Below are 26,302 nucleotides of genomic sequence, written 5' to 3'. Positions count from 1 at the left end.
TTGGCCAGTTCGTTCTGTTAGGATGAGTGCACGGGACTGGACCCAAAATGCAGACACGGACTCAGGAATCAGGTTTAGATTTTCCTTTTATGGCGAGAAAGGATGAAGAGGCTACAATTACTGGCAGGGCACAGGACAGGACAGGGCCACGGGGGATTGGAGCCGGCGGGGACGGGGACCGGGACCTTTAATCAAGAATGATGTTACCTGCTTGACAGTTTTGATTGTGACTCCAGTCTTCCTCAGAAGCGTCATCCGACGTGCTGCTGACATGTAATTTATCAGCTGGCCGGTTTGGTGGACCTGTCAGGTAACATCATTCTTGATTTCATTGTCTGAACACAAGAAAAATATAACTAAGAGAGAGGAGCCTGTGGCTGCGGTAGAGAAAAACCTCAGGCTCGCGGGTTGATAATAGTTGCACTTTTTCAATTTAAAGTCACTTGCCAGGTGCTTATTTGGAAAAAAAAACTTTTTGGCAGGGTTAGAAAAGTCACTAAATATAGCATCAAAGTCAATTAGAGGAGAGATGAGAGACGATGATGTCCTCATTGGTCCTCTTTCACCTGCTTTATACAGAAAACATACATGTTACTGCGAACCCTCCCCTTCCCCTTCTTCAGAACCCATAACATTTACTCCACCAACTTCCAGTTATTTATATCCGGTTGTTTTATGTCACTTCCTCTCCCTTCCCATCACAAACAAGAGCCAGGTCCTAACACTGGATTTGGTTAATGATTTCTGAGAACATATAACTGTCCAGTGATATTGCAGTAGGAGGAGACTGCTGTTGCTGAAGAGCTCATATTAATAGCCTATCTACTTCCACTTTCTAACTGTCTTTCAAACTGCACAGACCTGGATCACATCTGAGTAAGTCCCATAAAACCAAAATAATCTGAAATCATTTTGTTTGTGTGTAGTAGTAGCCTAGTACAGTTTGTGTTATTCACTGTAACTTAATGTATAACATAGAAACAATTAAGTGAATTGTTGACATTGTTTCTCATTAATTGCTTTGTGCGTGTATAGATTTGTCAGTAATAATAATAATAAACTTTATTTGTATTGCACCTTTCTTAACAGAGTAAGTAAGTAATAAGTGCATACTGTACCGTACTGTACTGTACATGTGGATTAATACCTGTTTTAGGGTTAGAATCAGGTGGGGTGCAGATCCAATGTCATGATTAGGGGGGACACAAAAGTGATTTTTTTTTTTTTTTTGGCCTGTATGCAACTCATACCATGCCACCATAAATCACAACTTCATAGAGGCTCGCCATATCATTCAAAAAGTACTGCACAGGGAATTATTTATTGTCCTTACCTTTCTTGTTAATTTGTCCTAAACAGCCAACAGCGCGTATCACTGCTTACATAACTGTTATATTAGTAAATCATAATTTTAAGGGTCTCTGGCGTAATGTATACTCAAGTTCTTACCTTTCACCTCCCTATATACAAAATAGCCTATAATAAAAATATCTAATATATAATTAGAGCAATAAGAGAGAAACATATACAAATGGGAAAGAATTAATTAGACATCACAAACGCGCAGCAAAATACTATTAGAGGAAACATGATAAATTGAGTTTTTCGTTGAGTCCGTGCGGTTCCACGGTGTTGAGTGTGTAGATCCAGTGGGCTTCTCTTCTGAGGAGTTTCTTGATGATATCACCTCCTCGCTGTGAGGGAGAGATTCTTTCGATGGCGCAGAAACGAAGGGAAGCACAGGAGCCACGATTAGGAAAGAGAAAGAAAAAAAGATTGTTCAACTCTTCCTCTGCTGTCTTCCTAAACAGTGTGAATTATCAACAGGCCCGGGGATTACATGTAATGGCATTCCGTAATTAGGATACAAAAACGGTAACTGTAATCCGTTACAGTACAGAAAAAATATGAAATCAGATTACCAGTGTATTTTATAAGAACAAATATTACTTGGCTTATGTTCTGTCTCCGGAGCCCAGAGCAGCTGGAGACCAGAGATCACATCATGAGAGCACTACATCTAACATGATAACAGCTACGTATTATTAAAATGTAAACAACAGGTCACTTTGCCTTTCTGAAGTTGATTTACCATTACTGTTCAACATTACTCGCATTACTTTTTTTTACTTTATGTTTCAGAACGGATTGTATCATAAAATATTGCAGTTTTCCACATCCATTTTTTTTTTTAATTCTTGTGTGCAGTGTAAAAGGAGCAGAAGACGCATCTTCTGTATTTTCTAGGTTTGATTTGCATGAAATTACACAGAAATTTATGGTTTAACTAAAAGGTTAAGATTGATTACAGATCTCAATAAAAGTAGAAGATGCAACTTAAACTTCACAACTAAACAAACACGCCACGGAGAGCTGCAGCAGAGCTGAGCCCAGTGCTGGTAAAAGCAGCAGAGGTTGTGGAGAGTGTGGTGTGTTTTTCTAACTTGTGTTGTCCATTCCCTAACTAAGTTTGAGACAGACAGTTTGTGAAATAGGCTGTACCAATAAACTTGCCTTGCCTCCTAACCCTGCTTTTCAACACACTGTGGGGTTTCATGCACATGTGACACCATGATGTTGAGCTCTGTGCTCCATTGGGACCAGAACGTGAATATGGACCAATCAGATGCCTCCTGGTGCTCAATGATCAGTCGTGTGTTTGTCTTTGTGTGTGATGTTGTGCAGAGTGATGGCAGGTCGGAGGCAGAACCGGTGGAGACTGAGGCTCCTGGTCCTCTTCAGCCTCGTCATCTTCACTGAACCGTTCAGTAAGAAACATCTGACAATTTACCAAAGCTCAGGTTCAGACTCTGTTAGACGTTTCCACAAGATTCAGGCCTGAACAGTGTGTGATACAACCGGTGTGATCTCTCTCTCAACTCAGTGTATTCAAGACTGACAAACGCGATGGACGCGATGAACGCCACAACTTTCCATTAAAAGTCAATGTAAATGGCGCGATGACACGTCGGGCGGTGCGTTTTGGGCGATACGAGCGACGCGATGAAGCGATGACGCGGCCATCGCATCATCGCGTCCATCGCTTGAAGTTGAAAAATTTGAACTTTTCAAGCGACATCGCGTGACGCTGTGCCGCGACATCCAATCAGTGTTGATATTCAACCACGTCACCGACACAGCTGCAGACACACATTTCAAAACATGGTGGAGAAGATCACTGTGGCTGTCTCGCTCACCAGACCCTCCTACAGAGAACCTGTGGCTGTGTAAAAAAAAAAAAAAAACAACCCAGGGGCTGTGTGTGTTTTCCTCAGATCAATAATATACATCCATGGCCGTTTCCCGGAGCTTTATGACACGACGTCGTACTTTTACCGCGGTCGTAATAAAAAAAGATAATGCCTGCAGAGGGTCAGAGGACCTACAGCTTCCTCCTTGTGAATATTTCATATGTATTTATATTTATTATTATTTCTCAGCCATGGTTGAGGAGAGAAAGAAAATAGCGGGAGGTGGGTTGCATCATAGCGCGATGAAGCGATGAAGCGATGGTGAAAAATGTGACAAATATGTCAAGCGACGCGATGCTCGCGTTACGGGCGATGGCATCGCGTCCATCGCGTTTGGTGTGAACGCCCGGTGAGGCTCAGACCAAGAGCTCCCCCTACAGGCTGCTTCTCAGAAGTGATTCTCTTTCATTTGAATTCTGAATTTCCTCATTTCACTTGGATCAAAGTGACTGAGTAAAACTGTAAGGACACATTATGAGAGCAGAGTGGTTTTACTGCAGACAGTAAGTTAGAAGGAGCAGAGGAAAAGTTAGAAGGAGCAGAGGAAAAACCTGCAGCTCGTCCTGTGGATCTTTCAATGTGACATTTGCTTCCACTTCACAGAGGTGAGAGATGAAGACTGGGAGGAGCTCGGCCCCGACATCGCTGCCCTGCACCGCCTCCGAGGTCTGGCCCAGCACATGTTTCATGAGAGGCTGGAGGAACCTTCAGACCAGAGGTAGTGGAAGAACATCTGCAGCTGTTCAACATCTGGGACATTGATACTATGCAAACATTTCACATGTATTGAACCACTGCTGTATGACGCCACAATGTCCACTTTGGTTTGACCTCCTACTGAAAATCACTAATCATTAGTATCAATATCCTTCAGTGTGTCCACTGACCTCTGTAGGGTAACTATTTTGTGGTCAAGAGGTTTCCATCAACACTGAATAAAAGCTGTGGATGGTTTGAATAACTGTGTTGTCCCGTAAACTGAACTAATCTAATCTAGAGATATAAGGCTGTAACAAAAGCTCCAAACTCCATTTGTAATTCTTAACATTTACGTTTTCTCACTGGGATGAATGCTGGTCTTTCATTACTTCTAAGTCTTTGTCACTGATCTACTGTTTGGCATACTTGCTGGTCCTGAATGCTGCAGTTTGAGAAATAGACATACAATGTTGTTTTAAACTTGGTGCAACAGGTTATGGTCCAGGAACAGCTTGGAGTAAAGGCAGGGTAAGTCCAGTCTGACCAATGTACTGTAACACTTGGGGTGATATTAATTTATACCTAACCAGCATACTACAACATTTGTGTGATCAGTGAATGTGAGTGTAGAGCAGACTGTATACCTATAAGGCAAAAATGGGGGACAGCTCTCCATTCCGAAACACCTCCATTCTGACACCCGCTGTTCCGAACCCCCCTGCAGCTGTCCATGGTGCTGAACCGGGTGACGTTGTTTACACTCCCACTTCACGGGCGCTAGCCTGCTGCATTCGCCGCTCCTGCTGACAGCAGACTGAGGGAGAAAAAGAATTTCTTTGCTCAATGAAGAAAGGAGTTGGTTAAGTTTAGTAAAAAGCCCAGGTAGAGGCTAGACAGGCCATTATCATAATGAACGTTATGTCATTATTAATATTAAGTATTTGCTTGTTTTGCAGTTAATTATGCACATGATCCGTTTGACCCCCAAAAGGAAAAAAGGATCAATGTGCAGCATCTGTTTCCTTTCTGATTGCGTCCGTCTGTCCGTTTGGAGTGGGAGTGTTTTGGAATGGAGGTTTTCCCCAATAGCCTTTTCGGAATAGTGGGTCTTTAGAAAAAATAGGAAACCCTATTACGATGAATGGAAGTCTATTTTCGGAAAGGCAGGGTTTCGGAAAGGTGGGTGTAACCAGGCAAATGATCTAACAACTCAGTATAAGAGAGTTGGTTCCACATCTGGTTGTTTTAGTGTTTTTTAATAAAACCTAAATTGACAATGTAAAAATCACTGTGTTTTATCTTAGGGAAATGTCCATGAATCTGGCCCGAACTGAAAGATCCATTAGAAGGTAAGGAAGACGTATTTATGCTCCATTGTTGCTGTGATTGAGACTATTTGTGTCAGGGTTGGAGGAATAACAGGACCCAAATGCAAACAGCCAGGATACAGGAAGGGATGTTATGCTTGAAGCAGACGGTTCGACACAGAATCAGTCTTTCAAAGCAAAAGTATTGCGACAAGATGTGTAGATACCTTGCTTCACCATGCCAAAAATCGACGTGGCGGATTTGAATTTATCACTCTACACTTCGTTTGACAGGAGGAGAGTTTTTGCGTGCATTGTTGTGATAGTTTCATTGATTAACAACCAGAGAGAGTGCGTATAGGAAAGATTAGTACAAAAGACAGCCATACTCACATTGAATCACAAAGAAGGGAAACAGACTGAAGCAAAGCTCAACTCAACCCCTCAACAAACCCCTTCCCACTCTTGCCAGCATTTTTCACAATTGTCATAACAGTCCCTAGTAGTAGCACAAGCATTTCCCAATTTTCTTGCACATTTTTGAATTTAGTAAATATAATTTTTGGATTTCTATCCATGTTGCATATCTTTATTAGCCTACATACAGCATGTTATGAAGACACAATCACATTATAACCCAAGTATAACAGAAAAAACAGTCCAAAATCTCGAGATGCACACAGAACCTTAATTGTTAAACATACACCACAGTTCATCACATCTTGCCCTTTATTGTTTTGTGCAAATGCTATGTTAAAGGTTGACCAGCAGATGCCGCCATGTTTAATTGTATCAAATGCTTCACAACTGAACCATTTCAACACAACTGCTTCATACTGGTTCAATGGTTCAGAAAGCTTCGGTTTCTCCATCATTAGATACAGGGTTCGGTGGAACAAAAAGGATTTATTTACTCAAAGGTTACATAGAGAAACACAGGACCACGGGCAGCAAACAACGCAGATGATCGGACACAGACAAAGGGCCGGATTTACTAAAGGTTTGCGTGTATTAAAACATGTGCTAACGTGATTGCATGCGCAAACACACGTGGAACCTGATCTACTAACCGGACGCACCAAGGATTGCGTCTCTCAAATGGCACAAAATAGCACGTGCAATCCATTTAGCGTGTTTGCCTTGATGAATATGTAAATATGGGCGTTTCAGCCAGAGCGTGCAAAATACTGGGAGGAGTAGATGCAAATAGATTTATTTAGCGCGTGCAATGTGATTTACCAAACCAGGAAGAGATTGCGGTGGCTGTTTTTGCGTCTTTATTTACCACGTCTGAAAACCATGTACTAACTGATATAACTTTGCCAAAACTTATGCGTTTATTGGTTTGATACCTGTCAGAGCCCCGTGATCTTACATCTCTGCATTTCCTCACGTCTGGGTAATTCTGTAACGGTTTTTCAGCCGTGTTAAAAGTCTTTTACGCGCCCTTACGCACGTCTGTCCTGCAGTGCGCTCCTCTCCTCTCCTCTCCAGTACCTGGCTGCTCAGCTCTGTCTCTCAGTCCGGGACCCGGACTCAGAGACGTCACCGCTGCCTTCACCCGTCCTTGATCCCTCTGGTCAGTGGTCAGAGCGTTTAGATCCGTGTGTCCCACCTGAGCTCTCTATTAATCCACTCGATCATGGGCGGCACACACATATTCTAGGTGTGTGATTGTCGCTGCAGCTGCTGCCTGTTCGTCAGTACATGTATATGACGAGTTGGGCCCTGTAGTGATTTGTGTTTATTTATCTAAACAGAGCGCGAGAGAGATGAACACACATGCTGTCATTGTATGCATCGGATCAAATGTCATTCTGTCCCTTCGTCCGTCCAGCTCTCTGTCCACTCTCTCCATGGCGGAAACGATTACCACACGCAAAACCCTCATTTACATATTGCGGTTTGCACGTGTTTTCATTTAGCGGGTTACTCTTAGTAGATCAGCTGTTTTGCGTGCACTAACCAAACACGCAATATTTTAGCGGGTGCAAACAATTTAGCGCCCGTTAACTGGGACCTTAGTAAATCCGGCCCAAAGGGAGACATTGAGGCAAAATACACAAAGGAAGACACAGGTGGTGCAATTAAGACAGGGGAAACACATTAGGTAATCAAACGGGCGGGAAACTTAACCCTAACCCTAAATGTAAAGTAAGTGTCTTGTTCATCTTTTAAAAATGATGAGTCTTTTGTTTTTCATGAGAGCTAACAAGCTCTAACGTTTATTTACTTTTTCATACACGTACCGAATAACCCCTACAGGAAGTGGATCTACATGTCATTCACAATCAACAGCCCCCTCTATTGGTCACCATTGGTAATGACACATTAATATCAACACAGTAAGCAGGAAATGGGAAGCAGGAACAGGGAATGAAAAACACAGACCATAACACACAGGAAAACAGGACACATAACTTCAAAATAACACAGGAAATAACTACACAGAGAACATAACACAGACGAGACACAGGGAATTGACCACACAAGACAAGGAACACAACAGGGATGCAGCATCGGGCCTATAGCTGGCCACTGCAGGCAATGGGAGATTGGGGGCTATGAGGGGAAGCACTGGAGTCTAGCATGTGGGGCTAGCAGAGCTGGCAAGTGGCTTCGCTAGCCCTGATAGTGTGGCTTGGTTGCTGTTCTAGCTGATGGCTGCCAGTGATGGCCTGGTTTGGCCCAGACACTCCAGCACCTCACTCACACTGTATTTACATTTCCTCGCTGAGTTAAGTGTGTATCTGAAATATTCAGAATCAGAGCTGGACTCAGACTCTGAGGCTCAAACCCATAGCAGCTCAGGTACGATATGACAGTTTGCATTAATGTCATTTGGTGGCATTTGAGCACCTTCCAGTACTCCTCCCAGGGACTCCAAGAAGGCCAGGTATTCTGCACTGCTGTTCGGCGTTCACATGGAGTCCGGCAGACAGCAGACCGCATGTCATTCTAGTGGACGAGGGAACGACGGTAAAACCTGGGGGAGGGCGGCAAAAAACACAGTGGATGGCAACGGCAAACGGCAATGCTGTCTCGAGTTCAAATATTTTAACTTTTGCCGCCTGCCACGACAATATCCTCAACCGAACGTGACATATGAGTAAGAGTAAATTGACATTGCCATAGCAACAACGACGCGTCTTTCCGTTGTGCCGTGCGGTCGGACCCTTTGTTTTTACCGTTCCGTCCAGCTGCATTTGCCGTTTACCGCCTGCTGTCTGCCGTCTGCCGGACTCCATGTGAACGCCGAACAGCAGTGCAGAATACCTGGCCTTCTTGGAGTCCCAGCATTAGCCTTGATTTGTCAGTTATCCTGGATATCTAATTTTTTTTGCAACACCCCCAAGGTGTGGTCTTCGTCTTGTTTTAATTAATTTGACATGTTAATCTCGTTTTAGTGTGGACACTGATGAAAACCCATTGAGTTTGCTGGATTGCTTTCAGGAGTGTCAGAATTTTACAGCCTGCGTCAATCAAATGAAAGAGGTTTGTACAACAATATATTGTTTCACAGGATAAGAGAAAGAGATTTAATTAACTTCTCAGAACTGTCTTGAAAATAACATTTATATCCAGGGGTGCACTTAACTGGTACGCAGTTAGCATGCTTGACAAAAATGAATAATGTGTAACATCACATGTCACCACGAGCTTTTGCGTACCTGACATTTGCTTTTTAAAAAAAAGACAGCGCTGCGCTCTCTAGCTGTCTCACCTGCAACTGAGTCGAGTGGTCAGAGGAGAGCTCTGCTGTTCTCTCCTTAGCCTGGTGTTTTTGCTTCACTTTGCATTAAAGAGATGAAGTTGTGAAAATCTAACCGCAATCTGAGCCCCGATCAGCTGATCCGCAGTGGATGTGGTGATGCTCAGCTGTAGCAGTTTGTGTGTATTTTATAACAACAAAAAAACAACAAAAACATGTCTATTGTCCTCTCAATCGCCAATAGATGATCGGGTTGCCGATCGGTACAAGCCTATTCACAGACCTATAATAATAATTTAGAATAACAATAATGATTTTGTTTATAGAGCACCTTTCAAAACAAGGTTACAAGGTGCTTATCAATAAATATAATTAAAATACATAACAATACAATAACATTCAAAATACAGGAATACAGAATAAAAACTAAAAGAGTCACAACAGAGTCAGAAAAGGGCCAGAAGTCAGTTTAAAAAAATTATTTAAGAGGATACTGAGTTTGCCTGCCTGAGATCTCCAGACAGGTTCGGGGCTCCAGACTAACTTTTTTTACTAGGAGCGCAGTGGCCCCTATAACTTAAAATTTTAGGAGCGCAAGCAGAAAATTTAGGGGCACACACCGAAATCAACAAAGTAAAATTTCACATTACTGATAAATAGCCTACTCTGATAAATGCAGAAACTATAATGCTTTAAATTCACATTTTATTGTGCAACAGTTTTAATAATAAACAAGTTATAGCCTACAGCAGGGATCCCCAATAGGCAGGCCACATCCGGCCCGCGAGAGCAAAACATCTGGCCCGCGACGATTCACTGACACTGACGCACCTCTTTATGTTCTGAAGGCTGCATGACAGAGCAGGTGATTTAGCCAGATCCAGCCACTAGGGGCGCTATCGCGCTCTATTAGGCAGAGTGCTGCTGCTTATGAGAGAGAGAAGAAGAGGCTGACGACGGTGAGACGTGTGGCCGGCAGAAGTTGTTTGCTACTTTGTATCGGTTGACCTGCCGTTTGTGGTTCATTGTGCGTCCAGAGAAACAACCACACACACACAACCACACCTTCAACACACACCACCATAAAAGGATCGACTGTCTCCTGCTTCCTTCTTCATTAAAGTCTTGGGGGAACTTTATAGACTGCGTTATAAGAGACGCACACCTCGCCATTACAAGTCAGAGAAGGCTGTAGAGATGCGCGGATAGGCAATTATTTCATCCGCAACCGCATCATCCACCCGCCATCCACCCGAACCAACGTTTTTTCAAAACCACACCCGCCCGCCATCCGCCCATTGTTGTAGGCCAATATCTAATATGGATGAGGGGGGTCGGGCCGTATGAGTTTCACTTCTTCCGCGCGCTGCTGTCATGCAGTGCGCCTCTCTCTCTCTCTCTCTCTCTCTCTCTCTCTCTCTCTCTCTCTCTCTCTCTACCAATAACGGGAACAGAGCGCTATGCGGAGATGAGGAACGAGCCAAAAGCCGAAAATCTATTCCTGACGTCCGCGGTCGATATAAAGTGGATAGGTTTCATTCATCCATGTTTTGACAGACAACACAACAGCCAGTGATAATGAGTTGCGCCGCACCGACAGTCATGTGGCTCAGCAGCCAGGTGATGCGAACACAGCACAACAACACAGTGCAGCGACATGTGCAGGCTGCTGCAGCAGTGCACGTCAAAGGGACACCACCGAAAATAAAATAGATAGACTACACATAGTTTTTGAATTGTTTTTGCGCATGTTTTCATCCATAAAATGACAAAAAATGAACACTAGCGGATTTCTTGATCACTATAACGAATTATTTAAACAGCATTTGTATAGAAATGATTCCGTCCCAAGCCTTTTGATCCATATAAGCGGTTGATTAGGCTACTATATCCGTGATCACTATAAGCGGTTTCCACTGTATTGTAATTTCCATGAAGAAAGTGTTGACTGTTGCCAATGCCCTCAGATCAGGAGTGCGTTCCTCACAAAATGAATAAGGTGTTGCCATCTCTCATGCACAGACAGTGGGCAATTACAGCAGTGCCTGATGAAAATTTGACTGTTTCAAAGAGTGCTGCTCGTTTTTCGTATGTGGGTAACAATGTTTAACTATGTATATATTTTTCCTAATTGGTTCAACCGCCACCCGCCCGAATCTAATTAAAATATATTTTTTCGTCATGTCACCCGCCCGACCCGCGGTTTATCCGCAGACTCCGCGGTTGTGTCCGCAAACTGCGCATCTCTAGAAGGCTGCATTCATTAAGCCTTCATCACAGTATGAAACAAAGTGAACAACAGATAAGGTGTGCACTGCTCTACTGTATTTCGTTCTCACCCTGCTCTGTACGTCGACCTACACTTGTGTAAAGAGTGAGCGAAGTGAAGACGTACTGCGCGATGGAAACATAGGCGCTGTATTTTTTTTTTGTTTTTTTTCCATCGCGCGGCACGTCTTCACACACCAGCAGCTGATCCGCCGGTCCTCTGAGTGAAATATCAAAGTAAGTCAGGTAGGCTGATTAATAACATGACCTGCACCAAAAGGTAGGAAAGTGACTGGACTGATGAGTTTTGGTTTATTTTACCGGACCATGATGACGCTGAGAGAAAGAAAAGTGACACCTGACGCGCTCTCTCTCTCTCTCTCTCTCTCTCTTTGTTTACGTGTGTCTGACTCATACAGTCTCTCAGGTGGCTCTTCTTGAGGTGAAGGTTTGTACAGATGCTGACAGATGTAGGCTATTTGTGGGCATTTTGCCAGATGGGTTTAAAAATCTGCACAAATGGTATTGATGTTAATGCATATGTCAAATATGTAGAAAGGTTGCTCCTTTCTTGCTGTGTGTCTCTATCTCTATTTATTTTTGCCATTGTGAATATCAGAATATATTCCACATACAACTACTGCTCCCTTCTTATTGTCTTACTTTATGTTACACCTCTATTTGGGAGCTCTAAATTAAAATGCTAGGATGCTTTTATTTAATCTAAACCGCAGCAGTGGCTGTTTTTCAAGAGTGCAATTTTTCTTGTTTGACCCTTTGAGACTCTCATGCCTAAATTATTACTTCTAGAATGTACTATGCTTTTCTTCAATTTTATCAACACTATAACAGTGATAGCATTAACATTATCTGTACAAAAATCAACTTTTATTGGCACGATGGGAAAAAAAAAACCTGGACGTTTTGGCCCTCGGTTTGGCACATGCACTTCACATACTTTGGCCCTCGCCGAAAACTAATTGGGGAACCCTGGCCTACAGCTTAAATACTAAAAATATAAAGTTAATGTTTAGGCTACACTGACCAATAACAGAACAAGCAGACACAACTTGTGGTAAACTTATCCTACAGGAGCCCCCCCCGACTGAGCCACATGTGCACGGACTCCTTGGCATCAAACTCGTTGAGACCCCCCGCCCGGCCAAAGGAAAAAAAAATCTATCAATCGATCAGTAATCATTTCCGTTTGGGAGCCTCTGTGCAGCGCTGTTCTGCAACGTGAGTTAACCTGCTTCGTTGCCTTGTGACGATTTGACTACCGCTGCTGAGAGTGCTGCTGAGCATATTATGGGATGTTTAAGATTTGTAGCGAGGCGTCGGGAAAAAAATATTGCGGGTGACGTCCAGCACACACAGGCGCGGGTCACCGGTCTGTGCGTCTCCTGCTGTTTCACACGGAGCTCTGCTGTGGAACGACGTCTCCTCCGAGATATAGAGAAGAGAAACACACATTGCTTTTCACGCATTAGCCAATCACAGTGGTCATTAAAAAAAAAAAAAATCTGTAAATTTACTGGTCGCACATGCGCGAGTAAATGAAAAAATTGTCTAAATTTTTTGTCGCAAAGTGCGACCATTTAGTCCATATAGCTGAAAGTTATGTGCACCCCTGTTTATATCCTCTCACCTATCTATGACCAAGGGTTTGCTAAACCAAAACCTGACCTTCACCCACCTTGAGCCTGTTTATCTTCTTTCCCAGGACTTTAACACCTTCTTGGCATCTGTTGATGAACAGAAGATACAAGATCAGCTACTAGGAGCATCTGAGATCTCACACAGCTACAGCCAGAAACTTCTGGTTATGGCTGACAAAGAAAAGTCAACAAATGACAGAGTCCAACAAGACTACAGCATGGATCCTCATTATTCAGTTATAGTCAGTAAAGAATGTCTGTACAATGAGTCATGTTTACCTGAAGTGGACAGCTACACCGTGGTGAAGATATTTGGAAGAGTTTCAGACGATGGACAAACTGTGTCTGGACTGTCTGGCTCATCACTGGCAGAGCTGATGATGAAAGCGTCACTGAAGGCAGCACCAGTGTTCTCCATTGATGGAAACACAACTGTAGACTTCCAGCATAACTTCATTCGAATCTTTATGGTCCGTGGAATCAAAGCAGTCTTAGAAACGAGCCAGGGGAATCGTCAGATCTACCAGGTCATGGAGAAGCATCCAACAGTAAGCTCAGTCTATGTTCTTGATAAAAACCAAAAACCGAAACTGGTCTTTGGAGACTCAATGCCACTTTCAGAAAGCAGCAGACTGGTGCTGGTCGGCCATGGGCTGGGAGACAGCTCAGGAGAGACGAGATTGTCTGGGAAGTCAGCCCAAGATGTGGCTGAAATCATTTCAAAGACCTCCAGAGTCAGTGATACAATCAAAACAACAAGTGTGGTGTCATGTCAGGTCGGATCAGATAAAGCATTTGTAGAAACGTTACTGACAGACCTCCACTCTCTCGGCATTAAGACAGAACTGCACCTGAGAGATGGTGTAATCCAGGTCACACACACAGGACAGAAAATTACCCTGGACATCTCTAAGGAAAGAGAGAATTGGCGGCATAAAGATGACAGCATGAAAGTGGTGGCAACCTTTGATAGGAACGGTGATGTAATTATTAGAAATGAGCCTGGCAGTAGAGGAGAGGCAGTTTTTACCAATGAAAGAAATGTTCTCACAAAGGATATTCCAAAACAGACATTTGTTGACCAGAATGTTTTCCAAAGGTTTGGCACAAGTGAAATGGAAATAAAACAAGGGATTAATACACTTGAGGCTTTAGCCTGGGGATTCTTCCACCCAGACCGACCCCCTCCCAATCAAGTCACAATTACAAAGGAAGAGTTAAGACATTATGTGATGAGAGAGGACACGAGGAATGTTTTTTCCGAGTATTATACCATTGAATCAGGAGAAGATGTTAGAAATGTGATCAGTCACTATGCACAGGCCAAAGACAATAAGGTGACATACCTGATGGTCAATGGCTGGATATATAGTGTTGATCCTAAAAGTCTATATGTGAATCTAGTTGGAAAGCTTGGCACTAGTAAGAACAACAATGTGGAGAAATGTATTGCTTCACAGAAAGGCAAAGAAAGCTATACAGACATGAGACAAAATATTCCTAAACATTCAAGACAGGAATATGTTAAATATGCAAGAAGTATTTTTCGTAAAGAGCCCAAAAAAACTCCATCATCTCTAACAGCTCTGCAAGCTGAGGCCTGGTACACCACATATTTCACTGCATCAGTTATATGTGAATCTATTAGAAATTTTCGGACATTCCCTCTGACTCTCATGGCCCTGGATATGTCCATGTCTGCTGAACATCAAACCAAAGCACAGAATTTCTTTTTTGATAACCATCCAATGGCAAGAGGTGGAAGTTGGATTGACCCAAGCCAACGCGGATTTAGTGGTGCAGCAAAACCTCAAAGTTCCAGCGAATCAGCAAATTTGAAATTAATGGAAGTTCTAAGTCGTGAATCTGACATGTTCAAAACCTGGAAGGAAACCACTCGTGGGGAGAAAGAAGAAATGTCAGAAATTGAAAAAATGGAAACAATGGCAAAGAAATTTAAGATATCAAACACTGTTCTGACATCATCTACAAAAGACCAAAGATCTTCAACGACTGGAGCATTGGGAGGCTATGAAGACGGTCACGTCACATTGAAAGACTTGAATTTTGCCTCGGAATTAGAGAATTCCTTCAAACTGGAATCATATTTCTCTCGGGCTTCTGCATCGTTTACTAAAGAAATCCACAGCCAGCTGGATGCAACGTATGGCGAAAATCTGGCAGGACTACACCTCAAAGAGGGCAGTGCCAGAATAGAAAATGGACAGTTCAGTTGTCAGTTTGTGCCTGAAGGTGCTGATGTTGAACCTGTTGAATTCAAGGTTGATTTATCTCCAGAGAGTCAACGCTACAGTGAAACTTTATTAAAAGGCATTGAGACAGCAGCTCGTGAGATGGAGACACACACTTCACAGTCTTCTCATCAAGTCAGTAAATATATGGAACAGACTGGAACAGCTGTTGGGACACTAGGCCTCATGCTGGGGATGAAAGGAGCTGTTCGGGCTTTTGAACAGGGTGACATCAAAGATGGTGTGATGGGGTCTTTGCAAACAGCTCATGGAGTGACCGCTATGACATCATCTTTGATTGCAAAACAAGCTCTGTCCTCAGAGACGGAAATTGGCAAAGCTGCAGCAGCAATCATGAGAAACCCTGCAATGAAGAGGGCAATGGCAGTTTTACCAGTAGTGGGAATTGGATTTGGGATATACAATGTAGAACAAGACTTAGAGAGAGGTGACGCATTGGGATTAATTGATGCTTCCATTGATGAATCTATACTTGCTTTGGATGTTGTTGAACTTGCTCAGCCTGAACTGGCACCAATTATCATAACTATAAACCTGGCACTGTCAGCAGTGCGGATGGTTATTGATGATATTTATATGGGCATCCAGTCTGAACTTACCAGTCTCCCAAAGGATGCTGGGGTTTTAGATAAACTGGCGGCTGTTTTAGTTGGCTTTGGGAAAGGGATTATGCATTTTGGAATTCATGTGGCTAGTTTTTTTTATGATTGGCATTATGATGAAATTGAGGCGGGACGAAGACTTGTTGCACAGATATCAGATCATCATAAATATTACAAAGTTACACAAGAACAGGATGGAACAACTGCCATTGATTTTAGTGGTGGTGAATCCTCCTGGAATGGGGGAGGTATTTACTTCTGCCTTGCTGATCAGGGTCCACCTGAGTTTTGCATGAACTATTTTGTTTCTAGTGATGAGAGTTTTGGGAAGAGGTGTTGGGATATTAATACAGAAGAAAGTAAAGACATCATACTTGGCCTGGGAGAGTCACATCAATTAGAGTATACAACACTACAGAAGAAAGTACTCATGTTCATCCCAGCTGGCACTGTGGATGTGGTTTCAGGTTATAAAGCTGTGTCAGATTCAAGATATGGAACATACAGGGGAAACAGAGATGCTAATCGTTTTTTTGCAGTTCAGAAATCACAGGATAGTCATGTGATTGACCTGATGTTGACTTACTATTACCAGCTTTATGGTGAACCAGGTGATGACACATTCTTCCTTGGACCACAGAGAAGTTTTGTTGAAGGTTCTAGTGGAACAGACACGTACATCATACCTGACAATGGAGGAAAAACAATAATTAACAACTATGATCCTGCCAAAGCTCTAGACACTCTTCATTTCAGTGTTATTTACAGTCACATTTCTGTGTCTAAATCTGGGAATGATGTTGTGTTGATGTACGAAAGCAGCCACACTGTGACCATACAAAACTGGTTTTTAGGGGAAGCATATCGTCACATGAACATGATGTCAGGAGATGGAGTCTTGTTTGAGATTTCTTCCACAGTGATTTCCTCTGCTCAGCTGGTGGCCACAGGGATTAACAAGATGTTTAAGACAAGTGGTGAAACTATTGATGCATCGCAGCCACTTTTACGTACAGTTACAAACATCTTTGGGACTCAGTATGATGACGTGCTGATTGGAAATGGAGAGAAGAATGTGATGGATGGAGGAGGAGGTGAAGATCGTTTGATTGGTGGTGAAGGAGAGGACATATACTTGGTGAAAAACAGCAAACAGTCTTCAGTGAAGATTGAAAATGACTCAAGAGACAATAAAACTGATCTGGTCATAATAGAAGCAAATCTTCATACTTTTCAAGTCTCAGTAGCAGGTGATGATGTTCAGATGAAGGCTCTCCATGATGGAACAGTCATCAACCTGAGTTTACTGAACTGGTTCAGATCACCAGAGGACAGACACTTACTAGTCATCACAAAAGATTTTGTCACGTTCACAATCTCAGATAACAGGGATGACTGCCTGTTGAGTGACCCATTCACCAAGTGTATAAAAAGTCTGAGCATTGATTACAGCAGGTCCACCAATCCTCTGCTGGTGGACCTTCAGGAGGACGAGGCTTTTCACAGTGTGACAGAGGTCCGCGGGTCAGAGTTTAATGATCTCATCAAAGGAAACAAGGAACATAATGTTTTTGTCCCAGGAAGAGGGGATGACTTCATCCAGGGTAGAGGAGGAGAGGACTGGTACATTATCACACCAGGCCAAGGAGTAAAGACCATCAACAATAGATCACCAGATCTGGCCCTGGATTTTCTCTTCCTGAAAGAAAAATATCAGAACGTAACATGTGCCTGTGAAGGACAGAGCATCATCATTTCAGTATCTGGTAGAAGAACTGTCATCTTACAGAACTGGTTTGATTCAAAGCATCATCAACACCTGGAGATAAGGACCAGTGATGGAATAACAGCTGGCCTGATGTCCAACCTTGACAACTGCAGCACATCTTTAATGTTTCCCTTAATTGTTGATTACAGAAACCAGGAACCTGAACAACTGAATGTGGTTTCAAAAATCCAGTCACTCATTATTTATGTAGGACAACAGTCCAAAGATTTCACAAATAGGAGGGCCAAAGGGTCAGTTTTTAACCTTGAAGGGAATGGAATGATAATGAGTGCAACAGATTCAGTGAGAGAGATGTATGGCTCCCCAGGTTTCGACTTCATGGTTGGGAACAGCAATGACAACTTGCTTGATCCTTACACTGGGGGTGCACTGATGACAGGAGGAGAAGGAAAAGACACTTACATAATCAAACGTGGATATGGAGAGAAATTACTAATCTGTAACTTTGCTGAAGATCAGAAGACTGATACTGTGTTTGTTGACATGGATTTCATAGATGGCAGCCAAGTCGCACTGGACTCAACAACAGGAGATCTGTTTGTTAACGTCACAACAAAAGGGGAAGAATTACTGTTCACTCTGCTCAAATACACTGAAGGTTCCCAGCACCAGCACCTGGAATTTCAGAGCTCTGATGGAGTGAAATTTAAACTGAAGTCACTGAACACAACTGATGACCCTCTGTTTGTGATTGAAGCTTTCAAAGTGACTATGAAACAGTCACAGGTTGACTGTCATTTAGACCTGAGCTCTCACAGAAATCTGTCAAAGGTCCATACAGTGCAAGGCTGCCCCTTCCAGTCCAACAGTATCATAGGTAATGATCATGGCAGTACTATAACTGGTGGATGGGAGGATGATGTGTTGGAAGGAGGCCAAGGAGATGACACACTGATTGGAGGAAATGGATCTGATCTCCTGATTGGTGGACTAGGAGACGACACTTTTTATGGTGAGGATGGAAATGACACAATGATAGGAGACTCTGGCAGTGACATCTTCTTCCCTGGACTAGGGGCAGATCTCATGGATGGAGGTCCTGGAAGAGACAGTGTTCTGTACCGAGGTGATCACGAGAGGAGGAAAGGTGTTTACGTCAACCTGTTGACCGGACAAGGTCGCAATGCTGATGCTGAGGGGGACGTGTTGAAGGACGTGGAGAATGTCATCGGCACCATCTATTCAGACATCCTGGTGTCTGGTTATGAAGGTTCACTTCTCAAAGGCTCAGACGGCAACGACATCTTGGTGTCCACAGGTAGTGATTACCTGGTCGGGGACGATGGAAACGACATTTACATGTTGGCTTTCCACCACGGCTCAGTCACTATTAACAACTGTGCAAAGGACAATGCCACAGATGTCTTATACTTGAGCTCAACCTCATCAGCAACAGGTGACTGCCAAGTTTTATCAGAGAGGGTTCTCCTGACTTTCTTTGGACTCAACCAAAACACTGTTAAGATTACACTGGAAGGCTGGATCAATGATGACAGTGAATGTGGTCACCTGGAACTGGTTTTCAGTGAGGTGAAGGTGTCAGTGGACAGGCTGTTACAGGAGTGCCAATTAAGACAGAAGAAATTGTTTTGGTTAAGAGTCATAATTTGGGTCACCTGTGTCATTATTGCCCTTTTACTCTGTGTTATCATGGTGCTCATGTGTAGGAAATGTATCAATAGGGCAAAACAGCAAAAAGCCCTGAAACAAAGAGAAACAAACGTTAATGAAGAAGCAGTGGCAATGAATACTGAGTGCTAATGAATGCTAATTCATGAATTATACTGATGAAAAAAAAATCATTGATCATTTGTCATGTGATTCTCAATCATTAGTGATTTTAACTAAGCAGCCGGAGTGTGAAGGTGATTTTCTGAAGTGGTGCAACTGTAAATCAACGTGATCAACTGCCTTATTGTGTCTTGGGATACAACATAAGCCTACCCTCTCTGGATTGCACGCAGGTGCAACCATCGATATCCCTGCATCTGTCCAGTTCCAGCTATTTCATTTTGTACGAATGCAGATTTTTTTTTTGGCTGGTCCTATACTCCTTCATGCCAAAATGGATAAGTAGTAGTACAGTAGTAGTAGCAATCTGGAAAACTTCCTGTCCAGCGTGTTCTTCTTAAGAACACAGGAAACACCTCAACATGTTAATTGAATCTCATCATAACTATTTGAAATGTTTTGTATTTTGATTTTAAACTATTTTATGTCCATATTTTCAGATTGTCTGTATTAATTAATTAAAAAAAATTATTTTTGATCTTCCATCCACATTTGTGTAATTCATATATCTTGTGCTCCTTTATTGCTAGTAGCCTATATTCATCATACTTAAATATTCTGATGAAGGCTTCCAGCCAAAACTTGTTGGTGCAAGTTGTGTAATATAAAAGGTTTTAAATGATTCATACCTGGAAACCTGGGGTGTGCAAAGCATTCAGTATTTCTATTTGCATTTGTTGGGGGGGGGGGGGGGGGGGGGGGGGTATTTGTATTAGTAGCAGAGGGGAACCCTCTGGGCCTTCAAGGTATTCAGTGAAGGCCTAAGAAAAAATATTGAAATATTGTACTACTATATATTTATTTATTTATTTTATTTTATTTTATTTATTTTATTTTTTTTATTTTATACAGTGAGTAACACACAAGTAATATTTTCTAGATCATTGTTATAAAGTTGGACTAATATTTCTTGGGAAACAATGGGTTAATATAATGGAACGGGAAATGGACCAATCACAATTTTTCTTCCAACGGTATCTGGGCAGTAAATCATCGACTCCCCCTGCAGGGCCTTCAGTGGCTGTGACTGATGTGTAATGCAAGTCAATGTGGGCATGAATTTGAGATTGACAGGTGTCTTAGCCAATCATATTCCACTGAGTTGTGGGCGGGACCATATCACGACATCTTCCGGGTATTCGCGAATACCCGGAAGCCGCCAAAATACTGAGGGAGCGGGTTGCCAAGTCCGCTTATTATACGTGACTTTGGGCTTGTTTATCTGTGAAGTCACTTATATTGGTAGTCGTGGGTTGCGGGTTTTTGGGCTTGTTGTTAAAGTGTAGTTACTTATTTAGGGCTGCTTCCAGCTCCATGAGTTGTCAAGCAGATATTTTCGACATGTTATTTAAACGCAGGATAGTTTGTCCTCCTGCTGGATGTGTCACCCCCGTTCCCCCCGCCCCTCCCTTCCTCCGTACACACACGGCACTTTGCCACGGTGACAACAACAACGAGATTGTCTGAATCTAGCGACTTTTCCGGTGCTGTTACAAACGTTTCTGGTTTGGAGACTCGGACGTGAAAGCACGTCATCACTGCTGTTTTCACCGAGCAGCGGTGCTGCCGTGAGCCCCCCGTCCCTACAGCCCCCACCGCAGAGTCCTGCACGGGTCCAACTTTGGAAACCCGCGCCCGCCCGACCCGTTGGTTTTTAAGCCCGTGTCCCGACCATAGACTGTAAAAAGAATGGACGTAGCGTCCGTGACGTCACCCATTGGTTTTGGGGAGTCGTTTTTGTGACTCAAATATGGCGGCCTGAACAGCGCCATGTTGGATTGGCCGGCCGAGAACCCGCCCACTGGCCTCGAAGCAGCTGTCCACGGAGCTGCTCGGACCTGTCACTCAACGTTTCCGCGCCCTGATTGGCCAGAATTTTAACCTAATAACAGTAAAACTATAGAGTTAAAAAAAAATTCACCCCCCTCAGAGTGTGTGCGGGGGTAGAAACTATCGATTGAGACGAAAAAACGTTCTGACACATGTTTACTGAGGATGTAAAGTCGGCGATTTTAACACGGGGGTCTATGGGGAATGCTCCCTTCTGACACCAGCCCCCAGAGGAATCCGAGGGGATTGCAGTTTTTTGAACGCGGAAGTGAGCTTCACTTCTCAGACCGACAACTGCCCCCTTGGTCCCGACCCGTCACCCGTGATTATTTCTGAATACAACCCGGATCCGACCCGCCCGTCAATATTAAGACCCGCTGCCCGACCCGCTGCCCGTTAGATCGCCGTCATCACCGGCGATAACGGAGGTACAGCCGTACTCTTTAGAAAAAAGAAAAAAGAAAAGAAAAGAGGGAGGGGGGGGGGGGGAGCCGTACTCTTTCGCGGCTATTTCCGGAACGGAGAATGATAGCGACGTAATTCTTTTTTTAATGAAAGCAGGACACTTCAGCCTTTACATTGATCCCATCAGTGTGTTTGTAGCTTACCCAGAAGCCGAGCAGTCAAGCCATGACAGGCTAAACTCCAGGGAAAGCTGTGAGCGGTCACACGAGCGGCCAAAGATCGTTTATTTACATCAAGATGCTGCTCTGTTGTTGTCGTGAGTGATAAAAAAAAAGATTTGCTACGCTGGTTCATGCAGCTGCGCCTGAGTTTTCCTCTGTAGGCCGACACATACACCCGCTACCCACCCGCGTTCATGTGAGTTCCGCCCGTGCCCGACCCGTGAATTTTCACAAGACAGCTTATCCACCCGTTGAACACCGTTTTTGCGGGGTACCCGTCGGATACCCGCGGGGATCCGACCCGATGCAGGACTCTGCCCCACCGGCGGTGTCACGGAGCTGCTACAGAGACCCGCTCCACGCCGCTGACACCCCCACCACCCCGTCGACATACACGGCCTCAGTCACTACTCACCTCATCTACTTTGATGACACGGTCAATATCTATTCAAGTGCAGTTTTGTTGAGACTTGATAAGCCATTTTATTTATTGTTTTGGTTGTGCATGGTTTTATATTTGAGTGCATCTTTTCTTAACAGAGACAGGGTCTATTCTTGTTTTTGGTTGTGATTTTTATTCAAGTGCAATTTTTGATTTTTGAAAATATAATATAATATATTGCATTTACAATGAAAAAAAAGTATTAAATAGTTAATTTGCATTTAATGTTAATGGTTCAAAGGATGTCAGGCCGACTCGCCCCCCACACATTTTTACCTCACCAAATCTGGCCCTCTTTGCAAAAAGTTTGGGGACCCCTGGTGTAAACCTACAATGAAAAATGGCTGAGCATTTACAAAGAGCTGGTGCCTTTTTCCCATGTCACCTCAGGAGGTGTTTGTTTTATAGCCACTTTTGGCAGAAATATTAAATCTACAGTGAAATTCAACTGTGTCTAAGCTCAAACAAACACAAAAAACATTATCAAAAATACATCTTTAGTTGTTGAACAGCTCATGATTGACATTTTACTTTCATTCCAGCTAAACAAATAAGTGAATGTGTGATTTGCTTGTTTCATTTTTTCTTTTTAAAAATAAGTGATTCATGATAGCCAGCTTTTTCCAGAATCACCTTGTGTGTTGTGAAGCCAGTTAGGGCAAAGAAACATGTAATATGCCGACCATCCATGTGACAAGGCTCTGGCTATTATTTCTATTGCTATGTTAAATTTTTTATTGCTAGATGGTCCTATTGAAGGCCCAGGGTCTGGGTCCACGGTTCGCCACTGATTAGTAGGCTATTTGTATTCAAAAATGCAATATTGGTTGATGTTTTTCATAAATCAAGCAATAAACATGTAACAAAAATTGAAAAGAAAATAACATACAGCCATTACCTTATCCACGCTAGTTAGTTCGAAGAATCACATCAGATTAAAATCTCTGATTGTTTCCTTGTTTCTGTGTCAAATGAAACAAACAAAGATATTTAAAGGGACAGTATGTGACATTTACCCCCATCTAGCGGTGCGGTTGCATGTCGGCACGTATTCTTGCTGTTGCGTTTACGTAAACTCGGGCAGAAGTCAGAAAAACAACACACGCTGCATGTATCAGGATAAACAAGCCTCTATGTAAACAAGTGGTCCGCCAGCACGAGGCAAAACAATACAGGCGTGACAATATGTTGTCATGGCGATGTCGTATTGTTTACCTGACCCACGTTTTACCGGCTTTCTCTCGTCGAGTAAAATAACATCCAGTCGGTTTGCCGACGGCGTCACTCACGGCGTCATTCAGGTGTCTGACTGCACCTGAAGGCAACACCAGTGCCTCCGTCCTTCCTCACACTAGCTACACGGTGGTGACAGTTTTAACAGGCGCTGTCTGGAAAACTTTCTCCCCGAGCCGAGAAGCTCCGGCGGCCCGAGTTTGTGGTTACTTACAGCCACGGTGACACTGAACGTAAAACATGGCGATTCAACATGGCAGAGAAGGTTCGGTGAACCCCCCCCTGTATGTTTGTAACGACTTGTAACATCTCATTCTAAGGTACGAGAAAGCGCTCGTTTGTATGCGGGCGCGATTCCACTTCAGTGAGATACGTATTTATGAAAGCGATATTTGATTTTTGTCAATAAAAAGCCAATAAAGTCCCATACTGTCCCTTTAAAGGATAATTACCTTTTTTTTTTTTTACAATCTGGACCTTATTTCTAGTATAAAATACGATCATTTACTCACCCAGACAACTTTGGTGTCATTATAAGTCGTTCCGACGAAATTAGCTCTGCCGCGTATATCCATATAATGTGAGTACACGGGGCATGCCATGCAGCCTCTAAATAACACATTATCTGCAGAGAAACTCGTTCATTTCACCAATATTTAGTTATGATACACTAGTGCTATTCCCCTCGGAGTCCGGGGTTAGCTGTTATCAACATCCTCTGACCTGGATGATGTCATCTCTGTTATGTAAATAAGTCTGATTATCAGAGGCTATGATCAAGGCTAAGAAACTCCCATGTGACCTGAATGCAGCACAAACTAAAAAGCTCTGAAACAACAGTGAGTAAATTCAGTTGAGCAATTTAACATACAGTAAAATAAAAATAAAAACAGTGCAAACAAAACAAACTTCAGCAAAAAATAAATCTTTATTTAAAACAAAAAAAAAAACTTTATTCCCTTACAGAGGGAAATAAAATCACATCACTAAATGAGTTTCTTATATTTACAGGATCACAGTGATGCTCGTCTCTGTAACAGCCCATGAAGTCTCTGTTCAGGATGAATCTCTTTACTCTGCTGCCACCTGGAGGCCGAACCACAGAACTACACCAGATCAATATCAACTCTGATCATCAATAATGATAATAAACTCAGGAGGCTCTCATTTCATCCAGTCAGAGGACCAACATGGTGTAAATTCACTGAATCTGTAAATTCATTGAATCTGTATTTGAAATACAGCAGGGTGTGTTCAAGAACAACTCAGCTGGCTGCTGAACAACCTTATGAAAATAAACACAAATAATCACATTGTTCTTTTTGAGAATATTTCATTTTGTTCCCTGATCTCTGACCAGTTAATTTAGGCTCCAGGTTGTTTCATACGTTGTTAGAACAACTTCCTGTAGAAATGTTAACACAATAAAACAACAAAACACAAGAGAGTAACATGAAAATCTACTAAAGTGGTCTGAAATGTTGGACCAGAACATTATAATGTGGAAAATTTGAAATTTTGTTATTGATATTTTAGAAAATGCAATAAAACATTCACTTTTAAGGCCTCAAAATGCAAAATAAAGAAACCTGCAGTGATGAAGAAGATGTGTTCAGGTTCCTACATGATGATTTAACACAGTTTCACCTGTGTTTAATATCAGCAGTGACAGTGAAGGCAGCACCAGGTGACAATATCACATACAACAATGAGATGCACTGAAGAGAAACCCACACAGGAATGTAACATATGACATATATATCATCTATAAGGTTATAAACTATCATCACACTACATCTACATCATCAGACTATATGAAGATATATGTTTGTAATACAGTAAAATTTACATACGTACATTAAAAAAAGATCTACATGATGAATGTTTACATAAAATTGGATGCCCTAATATTATACATGAAACACACATATTAAAAAAAAACGGATTTGTTTTTACACTTTCATTAGTTTTAAACATGTCTGACATGTCAGACTTTGGGATACATAATCAACACACTGATTTTATATTACATATATATTCAGAATTATATTGAATGTACAGCACTTGGTAAACCTGGTTGTGCTCTATAAAGTTTGATCAGATTAAATTGGATATAAATTTATATCTACAGTATCAACAAACACACGCTTACATTATTTCAATATAAGAAACTTTCCTGTATAATATTAACACAAGTTTATATTTTACATGTACATAAATGTAACTTATTGATATATGTTGATATGTTACATTTGTGTTTGGGTTGATGCGTCGAGGTCGAAAAGCTCATGATGACATCACTGGTGGGTGTGGCTACAGGCGATTCCATCAGAACAGGAAGTGAAACGATGTTCAGTCACAGTATTTAAAGTGTTTGTGTGTCATTATTTTAAAAGTCTATAACACACGTCTGTGTTGTTCATGTGTAACTTCTGCTGTAATAAACTATATTCTTTATATTTACACACGTGGACCCGATGAGACCTGACAAACCCTCGTGAACACCTGTGGACCGGTTCTGGTTCTGGTTCTGGTTCTGGTTCTGGTTCTGGTTCTGGTTCGGCTCGGTCTTCACCTCCTCCTCCTCCGGTCGGTTCAGACAGAAACATGAAGCTCTTCATCCAGAACGTTCATGAAGCTTCATCCAGCAGCTTCTGCAGAGTCTTCTGAACCTACAGGGACAATGGTACAGTAGCAATGTCACATCCCATAATAATCAACATGGATCATCTACTCTACAGCCACTGGTACAAGTTTCTTATATATGAAATTTACAATTCTTTATAATTTCCTCAGTTTATCATTAGTTCTATTTTTCTCC

The 26,302-nt window shown here is 42.5% G+C and overlaps 2 protein-coding genes across 6 annotated transcripts in view; one reads left to right on the top strand and one right to left on the bottom strand.

Annotated features, from left to right (window-relative positions):
* Positions 1 to 26,302, bottom strand: part of gramd2b (GRAM domain containing 2B) — a 339,132-nt gene that overhangs the window by 293,826 nt on the left and 19,004 nt on the right. For 2 of the 4 annotated variants that reach the window (XR_015036553.1, XR_015036552.1), the window contains exon 14: positions 24,767 to 26,153. Coding sequence is in view for 2 of the 4 variants with exons in the window: in XM_085785807.1 (XP_085641933.1) it covers positions 26,112 to 26,153 (42 nt within the window). In the remaining 2 variants the exon portion in view is untranslated. Of the gene's footprint in view, positions 1 to 24,538; positions 26,154 to 26,302 lie in introns of those variants that run through there. The other 2 variants (XM_085785807.1, XM_085785809.1) reach the window with 2 other exon arrangements.
* On the top strand, positions 865 to 19,518 carry LOC146980829 (uncharacterized). Of its 2 annotated transcripts, XM_085785797.1 has the most exons (6): positions 865 to 876; positions 2,686 to 2,768; positions 3,855 to 3,969; positions 5,255 to 5,299; positions 8,665 to 8,752; positions 12,961 to 19,518. In XM_085785797.1, exons 2-6 carry the CDS (start codon positions 2,690 to 2,692, stop codon positions 19,318 to 19,320), a joined length of 6,687 nt encoding a protein of 2,228 aa, XP_085641923.1. In that variant the 5' UTR covers positions 865 to 876; positions 2,686 to 2,689; the 3' UTR covers positions 19,321 to 19,518. The 2 variants fall into 2 exon arrangements, with proteins under 2 accessions (XP_085641923.1, XP_085641924.1); XM_085785798.1 differs by lacking the exon at positions 5,255 to 5,299.

Source organism: Trachurus japonicus, chromosome 9, assembly GCF_045865225.1.
Source record: "Trachurus japonicus isolate A0001 chromosome 9, Traja_1.0".
Classification (NCBI taxonomy): Eukaryota; Metazoa; Chordata; class Actinopteri; order Carangiformes; family Carangidae; genus Trachurus; species Trachurus japonicus.
This window is presented reverse-complemented; position numbering and strand designations above follow the sequence as displayed.

Coding starts and splice junctions, on each gene's coding strand:
- LOC146980829 (XM_085785797.1), top strand. CDS start 2,690: ATGGCAGGTCGGAGGCAGAACCGGTGGAGACTGAGGCTCCTGGTCCTC. Junction 2,769..3,854: donor CATCTTCACTGAACCGTTCA/GTAAGAAACATC, acceptor TCCACTTCACAG/AGGTGAGAGATGAAGACTGG. Junction 8,753..12,960: donor GCGTCAATCAAATGAAAGAG/GTTTGTACAACA, acceptor CTTCTTTCCCAG/GACTTTAACACCTTCTTGGC.